Genomic DNA, 16,303 nt, shown 5'->3' with positions numbered 1-16,303 from the left:
AGGCGCCCCAGAGGGTTGGACTTCATGAAGGTCAGCCACCTAAAATTTCTCTGATGCTGTGTGTATAACAGTAAATGATCAGAAAAGAAATAGATTCTATGTGAATGCTACACTTAGAATGCATTGCCAGTATCTTTAAAGTTCCATTTAAAATATTAAACTACAAATCCTATACTGGGGTAGTTATAGCTATGTTTTATTTAAGAAAAACAATTCTGAACTCTAGTATTCAGTTAAAGAATACTTTAGGGGTGCCTGGGTGGCTCAGTCAGTTGAGTGTCTGACTTCAGCTCAGGTCATGATCTCGCGGTTTGTGAGTTTGAGCCCTGCGTCGGGCTCTGTGCTGACAGCTCAGAGCCTGGAGCCTGCTTCGGATTCTGCGTCTCCCTCTCTCTCTGCCCCTCTCCTGCTCACGTCCTGTCTCTCAAAAACAAGGAAACATTAAACACTTAAAAAATATATAGAAGTGTTGGGATAATATCACAAGATATGCAAAATTATATATGATTTCTGAAAAATATGATAGGTAAATAGAATTTGTATGATTTTTCATAATAGCTCATATTTTTCATTAACTTCTCATCTGATAATAGGAGAAGTTTTACTCCATGTAAAATGAGAATTTTAGAATATGCTGATTGGTGCCAGCAAGACTAATTTAGTTGGACGGATTAGAATTAGACTCACTCTGCTAGCTAAAAAGGCAGAGTCTGTGCTGTCATCCTGACAAAAGAAATGGATGAACAGAGATGTAGGTATTTCTTTCTTCGGCCAAACAGGTGTGATTTGGTACCGTGCCAGGAGAGCCATTGAAATCTAGCTTCCTGTAGATGCTTTTGGGCAATTGCTGTAGTGAAAATAGTACTATTAATACTGATGACGATGATGGTGATGGTAAAAGTTTAAAGATGTTTAAAGAGTAGGGTACTATAAGCTAAACATGCATGATTAGTCTATTTATGAAATATTAGAGCAATTAATTGCTGGCAATAAAATGAACAAAATCCCTGGAAAATAAATATCTCCTAGAAAAACTTCTAGAACTCAGAAGGAAAAGGTGCATAGAAAATAAGAATTTAACTTTTAGCGTGATTATTTTTACTTAAGAACCCTAGGGGGCATGTATTAATAGAATATAGGAAATAGTCTATATACCTGAATATGGCATTGTATAAAGAGAGCTACAGTTTTATTAAATCCCATCATATCTTGGTTTTAGATGTAAATTTTTATTTTCAGTTAATATTTACTAACAATTTTATGAAATCCCATCATATCTTAGTTTTAAATATAAATTTTTATTTTCAGTTAATATTTATTAACTAGTGAAAAATAGATTAGCAGCATGTTAAAATGACTAATTTCTTATTTCAAGTTTATGAAAATAAAAAGCATGTAACAATGTCTGGCACATAGTAAGTTGTATAAGTGTTTGGATTTTTTGTTTTGTTGTTAGCATACCTTCGTATTAAGAGTATAGACTCTGGAGCCAGATTGCTTATTCAGATCGCTCCTCTGCTGCTTTCTAGTCTTGTGACTTACAAGTTACTTGATTCCTCTGTGCTTCAGTTTCTTATTGTTCATAGGGCAGAAACTATATATTCTCCATAGATTATGAGGATTAAATGAGTTAATATATATGACATGTTTAGTATAATGCCTGACACAGAAAATGTGTGTTTATTTTTATTATCATGGGGAAATTAATAGAAGTTTGCATATTTTGTATTCAAGCCTGTTGTAAAAGATTGATATGTTCATTGGTAATATAACATGCCACAATTGCAAACATAGTTACGTGGTTATATTAACTTACACTATTGAAAAATAACACTATAGGTGTGAACAATGCCACTAAAAAGATTGGCTCCAAAAGCATTATTCTAAAATGACATGTCTCTGCTTTTCAGATTTGTTTGCTGTCTTGGGAAAAATTGGATGTTCTGCAGATCAACTATCTTTTCTCTTTTTGTTTTAAGGGAAAGAAAAAAAAAATACCTGAGCCCGAGTAAAGTGTATTAAATATATTTTGTGTTCTGTATATTGTTGTTTTTGATAGTTCTTTGGTTTTCTAGAAAGAACAGCTACTTATTTCTTCTAGACCTATAATCTCTGAGACTTCTGATTATGAGCAGAAGCTAGCTGATTTGATTGATGTGTAATAAATGTAACTCTGAATCTCAATCTCAGTAAAAAGCCTGAATTGAATATCAGGTCACTGGAATGTTGGTCTATTATATAACTTAGCAATTGCTGTAAAAAGCCCACGCATACCATAGACTCCTTAATGAAATTAATCACAGCTTTGGTCGTCCAGGAGTAGAATGTTACTGTCAACATGACAGTGGAGCTGCAGTAATCCAGCTTCAGTTCCTGATTAATGAGGTTAGTGAATTGCTTTAATCTGTCCTACTTATATATGAAATAGGGGCACATCTGGTCTTTCAGATTTCTTGCATGCATTCATATTTAAATATTTGTACAAGAGTGAATTTCTTAAAGATCAGAGCTAATAGTTCACTTTATGGCATCATGGGAAGTTACATAAATAATGTAAGATGTTTCTCAAGACAGTGTTGCAAATAGAATGGAATAAGGTGCTACATTTAAGTTTTATTTCATGGATATTGAAAGTTATATAACGTTAAAATCTGTATTAAAAAACTGTTTTTAGAGATTGAGTTTATTATAAACGACAAAATGTACTTCTCTAATAAATTGTTTGAAATATAACCAGGAAACGAAAATCCATTAGAAACTGGTTATTGTCCAAAATTCTTGTTTTGTCACTTACTGGTTCAAGTAATTGATGATGCCTTTCTTTTTGATGGAGTATAAAGTTAGGAAGGAGCTCAGGAAACAAATACTATTTTATCAGCAGTGTAGACAGCATGCTTGCAGGTTTTAAAAAAAGTTTTTGCCATGACATGGAGCTGGAGAGTATAATGCTAAGTGAACTAAGTCAGAGAAAGAGAAATAACATATGATTTCACTCATATATGGAATTTAAGAAACAAATGAGCAAAAGGAATAGAAAGAGACAAATCAAGAAACAGACTCTTAATTATAGAGAACAAAGTGATGGTTATCAGAGAGGAGAAGGGTGTGTAGGGATGGGGGATAGGTGATGGGCATTAAGGAGCGCACTTGTCCTGATGAGCACCAGGTGAGGTATGGGAGTGTTGAATCACTATGTTGTACACCTAAAACTAATATAACACTGTATGTTAACTAACTAGAATTTAAAAAAGAATAATAAAAGTTAAAAAATTAAAAATATGAGCAACACTGAGAATGATGTTTATTGTATGCAGTGATGGGCAGGAAAAGCTGGTCATAAGAAATTACTCCAGAAAAGTCTCTTCTATCTTCAGATGTGGTGATAGTCTGTGGACGTTCTTTTTGCCCTCATGTCCTTAGGTTCCATGGAATAAATTCTTAAATATATATGAGTGGAAAAAAACAATACTTGATACCTCTAACCTTATGTAAAATGTTTTTATTTATATCAGAATATTAATATGCAATTGTTTAGGCTTTTCAAGGTCAGAAGTGTAATTTAAAAACTTCAGTGTTCTGTGTAGAATTGTGTAATAGGTGTATTGTAAAATGTTAAAGTACAAAAGAAATCATAATATAGAAAGTTGTGGAACCCTTTTAGGAGGACTCAAGATTAGTTTCCTGTTTTTAAAACACTTTTGTTATGAAATAATTCTATTAGCAGTTAGTTTCAAAATAAAGAGGTCCTGTGTATACTCCACCCAGCTTCCCCCAATAGTTACATTATGTCTAACAGCAGTAAGATCTCAAACCAGCAAAATAACATCCATATAATACTATTAGCTAGACTATAGACCTTATTTAGATTTCACCACCAGGTTTCTACATGCACTCGTGTGTGTGTGTGTGTGTGTGTGTGTGTGTGTGTGTGTGTGTGTGGTTTTGTGCAGTTTTATGACACATATAGATTTGTGTAATGACCACCTTGAACAAGATACAGATCAGTTTCATCATCATAAAGAAATTCCCTAAGGCTACCCTTTTATAATTGTGCCCCTTCCTGCTCTCAGTCCCTAATCCCTGCAACCAGTAACCTGTTCTCCATCTTTATACTTGTGTTAAGATTATTTCTTAAGGCTGTACATGAACCAGGACACCTGGGTGGCTCAGTTTAGTGTCTTAATTTCGGCTCAGGTCATGATCTCACTGTGAGTTTGAGACCTGTGTCAGGCTCTGTGCAGACAGCACGAAGCCTGCTTGAGATTCTCTCTCCCTCTCTCTCTGCCCCTCCCCTGCTCACTTGCTTTCTCTCTCTCTCAAAATAAATAAACATTAAAAAAAGAAGCTGTACATGAACCAATGTAAATAACATATTGCAGATTGCCTATACACCTAAATTTTAGAAATCTTAAGTAGTTTATGTTGTCATTTGTATTACAGGGTTCTTTTTTAATAGGAGTCATCATAGAGTTCTTAGATGTGACTTTTTATTTTACATGCTCGAATGTTACTTTTTGAGTACTTGAAGGTGATATTACTGTTTTAAAAATGCTTTTCAAAATATGAATATTTAAATGAGGTTAGATATGGAAATCTGATCATTGAGAGTAGGCATTTGCTTTTGTTTTTAGTAAACCATATATATAGGTAAAGGAGCCATCAGAGGAGGTAGTCAAGCTGTTATTGCCATTTTGGCTCTACATCTCTTCTTGAGATTTCAAAACGGTGTGTACATCATGAGAGAGAAGTTGACATGCTGTGAAACTATGCTGGAAATAAGAATGAAGAGTACAGATCTTTGATACTCTGAACCTTTGAGTTTCACTGCTTCAAAATGATGTATTTTTTATATATTTTTGTTTATCTTTTTTTTTTTTTTTTTTTAGGGAGAGAGGGAAAAAGCGTGAGTGGGAGAGAGGAACAGAGGGAAAGAGAGAGAGAATCCTGAGCAGTTCCGTGCCCAGTGTGGTATCTGACACAGGGCTTGATCCTACTACCCTAGGATCATAATCTGAGCTGAAATCAAGAGTCGGGTACTCACCCAGCTGAGCCACTAGGCATCCCTGCTTCAAAGTGATATTAGATAAGACGATGCTTTCTAGTGAAAGGGAGAGTATGTGGACTTTATTTCTGCTTACTGGTAGTCATGTAGCAGTAGGAATTACACAATAGAGTAGCCTCCATAGAATTGCGAAAGGGGAAAGGCCTTGGAGAGATGATTTAATGTAAATTTTGCCTTTAGAGCTATTTTAATCCTCTCTGATAAATGAGAAACTCTTAGGTTAAAAAAGGAGATTTTAAAATTTCTCATAATAACCTAAATGATTAGAACTGCAAATCCTTTTTGAAATTAACATAAATTCTTCATATTACATTTTTTAAAATTTATTCTGTCAGTAGAGATGAAAAGTATCTGACTCTTTTGAGGAAAACATGTGCATGTCTTAATAAATCAGCCTCAGTCCAGAGATTCTTAATCCTGTTCACATATCAGAATCACCTCTGAAGATTTTTATAAATACACAGAGGTCCTTGCTCTGAAAATTCTGGTTTGTCAGGTCACAGGTGAGACTTAGCTTCCTGTGTGATTCTCACCTAGGACCAGAGATTTTCTTCTCCATGCTTAACAGGATTTAATACTATCAGATATTTTAACTTTCTAAATTGGTTGATTGTTCAACCCTTTAAATATTGAAGTTAGAGCGTGCTAAATGCTATCTTTATTTTCTGTATCATTCTAGTAGTAGAATTAGGATCTAGGCATAGTACATTCAGAAGAATTTGTCTTAAGCCAAATAAAATGCGAAGGTTCCTTCATATTGTATTTTTCTTTTACCCAAGGAAGATACACAGTAGTGGTCAAGCCACCCAAATAGTCTGACCTCTAATTTTATATAGCTAGTTATCAACCTTAATATCCAACTAGATTCTAGTATGCTTGTAGTGTATAAGATACTAAATTATACTTTATCGAAGTTAAAACATTTCTTACACATACATACACATGTAACACACCGTTTTACACCTGCTGTTTAGAATTTGGGTGAGGCAAATATTTCTCTAAGCTAAACCTATTGGCAGAAAGTTTTGAAGTCTGGGAAGATTTTTTTGGCAGCTCTTTAGTAGCTTTAGTGTTTGCAAAATATATTCTGTGTAAAATGTATTACATTGTATTTTTAAGGGAGCTCTCGTGAGTGCCTTGGCTGATGACACCTTACATTTATGGAATTTACGTCAAAAGAGACCTGCCATATTACATTCACTTAAATTTTGCAGAGAAAGGTAAGAATTCTTTGTTATCCTATATATAAGATATTTGTTATTCTATTTTGAAATGTTTTCTTTGAATTTTATTCTTTGATTTTATTTTTTTGTGATAGACTTTATGCACAATCTAAAAAATAATTCAAAAACTTCAAAGGATATACAATAAAAAGCAAGTTTCCTTCCTTTCCAGACCCATTTCCCTCTCCAGAGACACCACATACATTTGTTTTGTGTCCTTCTAGAAATACTTAGTCTGTGCATGTAGGCAAAAATCTCTGTATATAGCTCCTTTTTTTTTTTTTTTTTTTTTTTGCATAAAAGGGAAGGCATTATATATTCCTTCTATAATTTGTGTTCACTCAATAATATATCTGATTGTTAACTATTGGACACAGGCCAGCCTTCCTTTGTTATTTTCACAACAGCATGATATTCCATTGTATGGAAGTACCCTAATTTAGTCTTCATCAATGGACATTTATATCCTTTTCGGTCTGCTGTTCGTTTCCTCTGCTGTGTTGTGATGTTATGTTACATATATGTCTTCATCCATTTATTCAAGTCTATCTGTAAGGTAAATTCGTAGAAGTATAACAGTTTGGTCACAGGAATCTCGTATATGATTTGTGAGCTTTGTGCTATGATTAGTAAGACCTTGTTTTTTACTTTCTTAATTCCAGTATAATGAACACACAGTGTTATGTTAGTTTTCAGGGTACAATATGGTGATTCAACACTTACGCACATTATTCAGCACTCATCATAAGTGTACTCTTAATCCTCTTTCACTTACTTTACCCATTCCCTCACCCACCTCCCCTCTGGTAACCATCAGTTCTCTATAGTTAAGAGTCTGGTTTTTTGGTCTTTTGTTCATTTGTTTTGTTTCTTAAATTTCACATGTAAGTGAAATCATATGGTATTTGTCTTTCTCTGACTTATTTCACTTAGCATTATACCTTCTAGATCCATCCATGTCGTTGCAAGTGGCAAGATTTCATTCCTTTTTATGGCCCAGTAATATTCTACTGTATATTAGACCTTTTCCACCCTAATTTGATTAAACATGCTCCCATATTTTATTTTTTTTTTAATTTGTAAAATTTATTTAGTTTGAGAGGAATAGAGAGAACACGTGCGAGTGGGGGAAAGGGAGAGACAGAATCCCAAGCAGGCTCCATGCTGTCAGTGCAGAGCCAACTTGGGGCTCAATTCCATGAACTGTGAGATCATGACATGAGCCAAAATCAAGAGTTGGACGCTTAACTGACTGAGCCACCCAGGAGTTGCATATTGGCTCTACATGGCTTTATACATGTAACAGAGAGATTCTTTGGCTTTGGTGGAAAATGAGAATTTGACAAGTAAAATTCTGTCTGGTAGGTTTTTTTGTTTTAATTAGAGTATGTTCCATTTAGCGTCTCTGTTTGTTTATTTATTTATTTTAAGGAAGTTTAATTGGGAGGAGTTCATGGATTTATAAGCAACTACAACTATCTGTTCTGCTAGTTTTTTATCGCCTTGAACATGACCAGTATTCTCAACCATGTTAGAGCAGTTAAAAATATATGAAACATTTTAAGACTGAAGACTAAATTATAGATCTGGGATTTCCTCTTTAAAACCTTCTATTGTCTAATTATTATATCTCTAATAATTATCTCTAATAATTCTGTGTTGTTCATAAAACACTTTCACATAAATGTTATTTAGTCTCTGGGGTCAAGAAAAATTTCCCCAAGTGAAATTTCAAAGAGTAGAATTTTTCTCCATAAATATGTTAGACACCTGAATAGCTGAGTCTTTAATACTGAAATTAATGTATTTCTTGTAAGATATATTTCTTTTATTCTGACACATTTATATCTATTCATTTGTTATTAGATACAAGTACTGGTTTAGAGACTAAAAAAAGCATGCATGCATTCTAATGGTTAGCAAAATGCAATATTCTATGGAATACATTAGTGATAAAAAATTTCATCCTAACAATTATCAGTGGTCTATCAGTGTCCAAAGCCCTTAAGAAAAGAAAATATTTCAGAGATGGAGTAATTTATTCAGATACTAGGACCTCAGTGGAGGAGTTGATGCCTGTAAGGTACTTCAGGAAGTGACTGCTGCTGTAGCATTAGATTTTCTTAGTAGCAAAAAATAAATTATTGTAGAAACAAAAACTGATTTATCCCATTATACTCTTAATTAAAATATTAAATTTGTGCTTTGCATATTCATGAGGCTTATAATTTGTTCAGTATAAACATGAACAGGGCATAGCTGTAAAAGAATATTTGGCTAGCTACCAGCCCTTAAAATATCTGTACAGGTCTTCCAAAGATTTTGAATTAATTCACTGCACATACTGAATAAGAAAAAAAAAATAATCATAATATTGCAACAAATTAGAAATCTAGAATTATAGTTTTTGTAGTAATTGTGTCATATTGGCAAAATATTTCTCTTTTAAGTAGCTTAATGAAAAGTGTACAAGCATTAGAAATAAGAGTGATTTTGTGTGATGAAATTGAGGACTAGAACACAGTAATGGAATGGAATGCAGGCTGTTAGGAAGCCTGACAGAGGGTCTGCTATTCTGGACCTAATTCTAATCCAGGAAAGAGAATTGCTTGGAGTTCTGTGGAAGTGATGAGTCATCTCAGGGATTATTAGAGAACCATGTCCTGAGACAAAATTTAAAAAGAAAAAAGGAAACTGTCAGTGTTTATTTAGAGGGAAGATGATTGTGATTTGATGACCTTGAGACTGTAAAAGGAAAGATGGTCAGGAAGTGTTGGATAGCTTCCTAGAAGAAAATTATCCATAACTAAGAAATTCTGACAAGGAAGTTCAGAGAGACATCCAAAGAGACTGGTCTAGTTACATAAGGGCCTTATGTATTCAGGTATAAAAAGATTGTATGGAAGGAGGGGGACACATAATCAAAGGTGAATATAAGAATAATTTATCTCTCTTAATGGGCAAAATGACCTAAGGCTTGTGAAAAATAACAAAGACAAAATAATGAATGAAAACAGTTTACTTTTTATGTTGAGGGCAAGAAAGCTAGGTAGATTAATGATTGGTACAGTCGGGGCATATATTATTCCTCTAACTGTATTCATGCAATACTGGCTCAGACAAATTATGTCTTAGACTGCTAAAAAGGGTCGGCTCCTGTGCCATTATTGATTGGCCTAGGAGGAATATAGAGTGGGAACAGTGCTTTAAATTTGGAAATGAAAAAAAATACACTTTAGAAGGTGAATGATGTTCAGTTCAGCAAACATTGGGTGCATTCTGTGTGCTAGGTATTGGGATAAGAAAGATGAATAAAATGCTTGAATAGCTTACATCAGAGCCCAGACATATAATAAGTATGACATAATGTGGATAAATGTCATTTTAGAAGTTTATGTTAAAAACCCAGGATAGAATAACTAATTCAGTCTTTCATCTTAAAGATATACTGACTTCTTTTAAGATAGAAGTCAGTCATCAGGACAGTGCAGACTAAAACCAACCAGATTATCACTACACATCCATCAGGAGGGCTAAAACGTTGGCTTGGATGAGACACTATCAGAACTTTGCATATTCTGCTGGGAGTGTTAAGTTTTAGTCACTTCCGAAAAATGTTTTGCAGTATTCACAAATTCCATAACCCAACAGTTCCTGTCCTAAACATATATGTGGGGTAGACAGAATTTTAAAATGGGTCCCAAGATTTCTGCTCCCTCATGTCCACACACCAACTCCTAGTTATTTATACAAACACTACTTAACTCTAGGTGAAGGTTTTTTTGTAGATGTCATTGAGGTCCCAATTAATTGACCTTATGATAGGGCAGTTATTCTCAGCAAACCTGATTTAGTTAACTGAGCCTTTAAAAAGGACTAGATTCTTCCTGGCACAGGGTTCAGGGCATGACAGGGATTCAGTGCAAGGGATATTGAGTCCTACAACCACATGAGACTGATTTCTACTAGCAACCTGTTAGAGCTTCAGAGCGGATTCTTCCCAGAACCTCCAGAAGGGGACACAGGAATGTCTCCTGGCTGATGTTTGGATTTCAGCCTTCTGAGTCTGAATAGAGGCTATGAGTCATGCAGTGCCTGGACATCTGACCTATAGAAACAGAGAATAAATGAGTGTTTTCTTAGGTATTAATTTTGTGGTAATTTGTTACACAGCAATAAAAAAAAAAATACAGATTTTGGTACCTAGAAGTGAGGTGCTGCTGTAGCACATACCTAAAAATGTGTAAATTGCTTTGGAACTGGGCAGTGAATAGAGGTTGAAAAAAATTGAGGAATGTGATAGAAGTCTAAATGATATCTAGTCTAAATGTGATAGATATCACATTTAGATATCTAGATATCTAAATGATATCTAGAAGTCTAAATGTGATAGAAGTTCTATGCCAATGAGGACATAGAAGGGAGAGAGGAACATCTTTTTGGAAACTGGATGAAGTGGTTTCTTGTTATTTAGCAGTGGTGGGAAGCTTAACAGAAGTGTCTCCTGGGTAATGTGTAAGTGATTAACTTGGATATTTACCTAATGAGATTTCCAAGGAAAGGGTTGACGGTGTCACCTGATTTTTTTTTTTTTTTTTTTTTTTTTTGCTGCTTTATAGTAAAATGCAAGAGGAGAAAAATAAATTGAAAAAAGAATTATTAAAGGAACCAGGATTTGATGATTTAGGAAATTCTTACCCTGATCCAGTTGGTAAAAAAAAATATTTCTCAGTATGGCATAGAGAAAAAACATGCAGGTGTGGCTGAACAACATTTTACTAAAAATCTAATGACTAAAGGTCCAAGTATTTAGTCACACAGAGAGCTCTTTTAAGAGATTGCAAATCTTTTTAATAAAACCAGAGAACCTCTAGAATGCTTTAAGATGCACAGTTTGAGAAAATTGTATAGCAGAATATTGCCAGGTTGGCCTGAAAGAGATAGTACAAAATGAAAGGAGGCTGCCAGCCAGAAGCAGTCTGATAAAACTACCTACTCCAGGCAAGTGCTATATTGGATGAAAAAGGAAGGATGGTTAAGAGGGTGGAGCTGAGAGCTACAGAGGATTATTCCCAGACCTTGAAACCTAATTAAGAAAATCCCAACGTTTGATTTCAAAACTGTTAAGGACCAGTGACTCCTTTTTAACTTCCTCTTTTCCCAATTTTGAACCGGAATTTCTGTAACTGTTATCCTATGCTTGTCCCACCATTGAATGCTGAGAGTATTGGGGACAGATAATTTGTGTCTTTAGTTTCATAGGTCCACAGATGGACTGTAATTGTGCCCAAGAGCTATATCTAATGGATTCCAGTTGGGATTCTCATATGCAGCAAATTTAGATGATGAGATTTGGGATTTTTTAGCTGATGATAATTTAAGGGGATTTTGGACTTGATAATGTAATTGGTTGAGACTTTGGAGATGTAGGGATCAAGTGAATGTTTTTTGTATTTGGGAGGAATGTGAATCTTCAGAGGTTAAAGGGCAGACTTAGAGCCAGGATTCTAACATGGTTCCCCAAGGTGTTGTCCCCTGGTATACATACACCTTCTCCTAATTATTCAACCAATGCTAATCAAAGTGATGCTGTGAAGGGATTTTTACAAATGTAATTGAGATCCTAAAGAAGTTGACCAGTCACACATGGAGTATATCTAACTGGTTTTAACTTTGGATTACCTGACTTAAAATGGCAGCAAGTGAGCGGAATTACACTGGTTGGTTTGGCTCACCTCTGGAGCTCAGCCTCCAAAGGTATTTGGGGATCTTGAGGAAGACATGGGTACTCTAATGAATATCTGAATAATGTTAGGAAGGAGTGGAGTGGGAATGGATGTTAGGTAGATAAATAACCAATATCCATTATATTTAACTGCTTTCAAAATGAAGTTGATACACTTAAATACTTAACATCCCCTAAAAGGTATTATAAGGTCTATGATTCTACTTATTACCATAATTCATTTTGCTATGCTTCTCCCTTTCATTATGCATTATAATATAGTCTCCTTGACCTCATTTTTAAAAAACTTTTTAATGTTCTATTTATTTTGGGGAGGGGGTAGAGAGCGCACACGTGAGTAAGAGGGCGAGGGGCAGAGAGAGAGGGGGACAGAGGATCTAATGTGGGCTCTGCACCGACAGCAGTGAGCCTGATGCAGGGCTTGAACTCAAGAACCATGAAATCCTGACCTGAGCCGAAGTCAGACACTCAATTGGCTGAGCCACCCATGCACCTCATGACTTTTAATATTTTTTTTAATGAATGATCCTCTCTCCTACCTGTTTGTATGAGCTGATCTCCCTGCTTAGAACACACTTAAGATTCTCTTTCCGTGGTTAACTTGTCTTTGTCATTTCTTTTACAGATTTTTCTGTAGATTCTCTAGCGTGGGTTTTGTGCCGGTTTTGTATTATGGCATAGTATGATGCATTTTCCCTAAAATAGCACATACCGTGCTTACTGTAATTGCCTTGGTTCCTTGATTGTCTTATAGATTAGAATGTAAACTATATGTTTTTTTTAATTATTATTCTGTTTCCAGCAGTAATCTGGAATTGTAATGCCTGACATCTGGTAAATGCTCAAAAAATTGGGGATTGGTTGTTAACTCATTGTCTTTGCAGAAACAGGGGAATCTCTTCTTCTGTAAAAGGCATGGTGCTCCACAGACTGTGTTCCTTACCTGGGAGATAGGTTTAAGAAGTAAAGTCTTCAAACAGAAAAACATGAGAGTATTTGCTTTCTGTATAATCTTTATTCCTCCACTAATAGATCCCAAACTAGTTAGGTTGTTTGATTATCTTTGGAGTGCTATTTGGTCCTTGGCCCACAGCAAGGCTTTTAAATTTTTTTCTTTTTTGGTAAAAAGAGTGAGCTGGGAGAATAAAGAGCTTTGGGCAGTAGCTTTCTTTTTACTGAACCAGCATGCCTGGGAGGTATAGCAGACTTCCATCTGGAATAGTTTGACAGTGATTTTTAAGATGAAGGTTTTATTTTTCTTTTTTTCCCTTACTGTATTAACACAAATTCTCAGAACAGTGTTCAATGATATTTTTGATAGCAAGTATATTTTTCTTAGTGATAATTTTAATAATACTGCCTTTAGGGCTTTACTATTAAGCATAACATAGGATGTTGGTTTAAGATTGAACCTTTTTTTCCTTTAAGAGTTGGCTGTCAATAATGGAAATTAAATTTTAATTGGATGCCTTTTTAGCCCCTTTTTAGATTGTCGTGTGATTTCTCACCTTCCTTTTTTTCTGGATGGCATTAATAGATTTCCCAATACTAAGCATTCTTGTATGCTTGTGAAAGTTTTGGAATAGTACTGATAGTTCTTTTATTATATTGTTAAATATGGTTCTTAATATTTTCTTAGAACTTTTGTTCAAAAGTGAGATTAGAATATAACTTTTTTTCTGTAACTGTCAGTTTTGGGATCAGGGCAGATACTTCCTTCATCCAATGAATTGAGTAACTTTTGTGTCTTTCTCCTTTTCTTTCTTTTTCTTTCTTTCTTCCTTTTTCTTCTTTCTTTCTTTCTTTCTTTCTTTCTTTCTTTCTTTCTTTCTTCCTGTTCTAGAACAGATAGAGAAATTAATAGAGGAATTACATGTTTGCAGAATGTTTTCAGAGTATACTTAAACTTTTTAGAACTGGATTTTTTTTGTATATAATTCTTAGATACATCAATTTCATCTGTGGTTATTGATCCTTTGTTTTTCTTGAAATTTTTTTATGATTCAGAATATCATCAATTTCATTAAGATTAGAGGCTGTATCTTACTGTATTCTTGTGTGCTTATATTAATTTTTATACTCTTCATATCATCTTTCTCTATTTTATCATATAAGTATTAAATATAATTTGTCAGAGGCTTTTGTATTTAATTGTCTTTTAAATGTAGTCATTTGTGGATTTGTTTTATTTTTATCTTTTATTGATATCTAACTTATTTTTATCTCTATTCTCTCTCCTATTTTGTTTTTAATCTCTTGACTTAAAAGTAAAACTTATTTATTTTAACTTGCTTAAAAATTAAAACACTTTAGGGCATGACAGTTATAAGATAAAGTCAGAGGATGGAGATTTGAACCTAAGAATTGTAGGGATTTTGGTGATGAAGACAGGAGAAAGCAGAACAATGGAGAGAAAAGTAGTGATCAAAGGTATAAAGAAATTTGGTGGAACTAAAATATCTTGATTTATTTTTTATTTTTATTTATTTTGAGAGAGAGATAGACAGCAAGCCAGGGAGGGGCAGAGAGAGAGGGACACAGAATCCCAAGCAGGCTCCAAGCTGTCAGCGCAGAGCCCAACACGAGGCTTGAACTCACGAACTGTGAGATCGTGACCTGAACCGAAGCTGGATGCTTAAGCGACTGAGCCACCCAGCTACTGCCCCTAGCTAAAATATCTTTAGATTGTTAGGGCCAATGAATGCTCCAAAAACTGCTGACATACTGGAATTAAAAATACCTTAAAAATTATATTCTGACATTGTCAACTGTGAAAGAACTCAAAAAATACATTAATCATCTGAAATTCCTCCTCTTCCCCAAATAATCATTCTTTCAGACCTTGTTAGAAAGCAACGATGTTGAATGTGTCTTAGTGTAAGGATAACTACTAGAAGGATACAAAATACATACTATTAAACTTTTAGAGGAAGAAAAAAGGAAATGAAAATGGAGATCAGGAAAAGCAAAAATAATAGAAAAAATATGGCTAAAGATGGAAAAAATAGTTCAGCTATATCAGTAATCAAAATCATTGTAAATATAGTAAATTCACTTGTTAAAGTTTTGAAATTTTTGATTCAGTTAAAAAAATGCAGTTACTAAACTTTTTATAAAAGATATACCTCAACCTGAATTACATAAAATTTGGAAGTATGTGGAAGGAAAAAGGGGAAAAAGCACACATCTTATGACAAAATTTACAGTGTTCTTAGAAGTAACACTAGCAAAAATGTGTAAGATCTATGTGGGGAAAATATTAAAACTAGTGAAGGAATCAAAGAAGACTTAGACAAATGGAGAGCTTCAGAAAAAGGAATATTCAAGTTTTAAAATGTCACTTCTTTCCAAATTAACCTTATAAATTCAGTGCTATTCTAATTAAAATATTAACAGGGTTGTTCATATAAGTTAATAAGCTGATCCTAAAATTTATATGGGAAAAAAAAAAGGCGCAGAATAACTGAGACATGTTTGAAAAAGAAATATAAGATGGTGAGTCTTATTTTTTTGGATATCAAAAAATATTGGAAAGCTGTAGAAATTAAAATGGTCTGGTAATAACAAAGGGAAGACCAGGGCGCCTGGGTGGCTCAGTCGGTTGAGTGTCCCACTTCGGCTCAGGTCATGGTTCCTGGTTCCAGCCCCGCATAGGGCTTTGAGCTGACAGCTCGGGAGCCTGGAACCTACTTCAGATTCTGTGTCTCCCTCTCTCTCTGCCACTCCCCTGCTCGTGCTCTGTGTGTCTCTCTCTTTCTCTAAAAAATAAATAAACATTAAAGAACAAAAAGAAACCCAAAAAACAAACAAACAAAAACAAAGGGAAGACAAATGGATCAAAACACAGTGAGCAAACTGACACACACACACACACACACACACACACACACACACACACTTTTGATATATGACAGAGGCAGCTTTGCAAACAAAAAAATGATGCAGCAAATAAAAAAGGATGCAGTAAATTAAAGAAGGTGCAGTAAATAAAAAATACTGGGAGAACTCTTATCTAAATGGGAAAAGTGCTTCATAACAAAATAAATTGCAAACCAGTTAAAGACTTAAATGTAAAATGACCACAGAAAACTTAAAACAGGGAGGAGGATCTGTAAGATCCAGGCAGGTTGTGCTTAAACAACATACATGGAAAAGCACAAAGTGTATTGGAAAGGATTAAATGTTCTGTATAACACATTTACCATAAAGTTAAAAGGCAAACCCCATCTACCAGGTACTGCTGGATAAGAACACAAAACTCAGAATAATTTG

The 16,303-nt window shown here is 34.4% G+C and overlaps 1 protein-coding gene across 1 annotated transcript in view; it reads left to right on the top strand.

Annotated features, from left to right (window-relative positions):
- The window catches only part of STXBP5 (syntaxin binding protein 5), a 170,574-nt gene that overhangs the window by 24,963 nt on the left and 129,308 nt on the right, over positions 1-16,303 (top strand). Inside the window, exons 3-4 of the mRNA XM_040448625.1 lie at positions 2,304-2,385; positions 6,182-6,282. Coding sequence (XP_040304559.1) covers positions 2,304-2,385; positions 6,182-6,282 — 183 coding nt within the window. The remainder of the gene's footprint in view (positions 1-2,303; positions 2,386-6,181; positions 6,283-16,303) is intronic.

This window comes from Herpailurus yagouaroundi, unplaced genomic scaffold, assembly GCF_014898765.1.
Source record: "Herpailurus yagouaroundi ecotype Mexico unplaced genomic scaffold, PumYag 198, whole genome shotgun sequence".
Classification (NCBI taxonomy): domain Eukaryota; kingdom Metazoa; phylum Chordata; class Mammalia; order Carnivora; family Felidae; genus Herpailurus; species Herpailurus yagouaroundi.
This window is presented reverse-complemented; position numbering and strand designations above follow the sequence as displayed.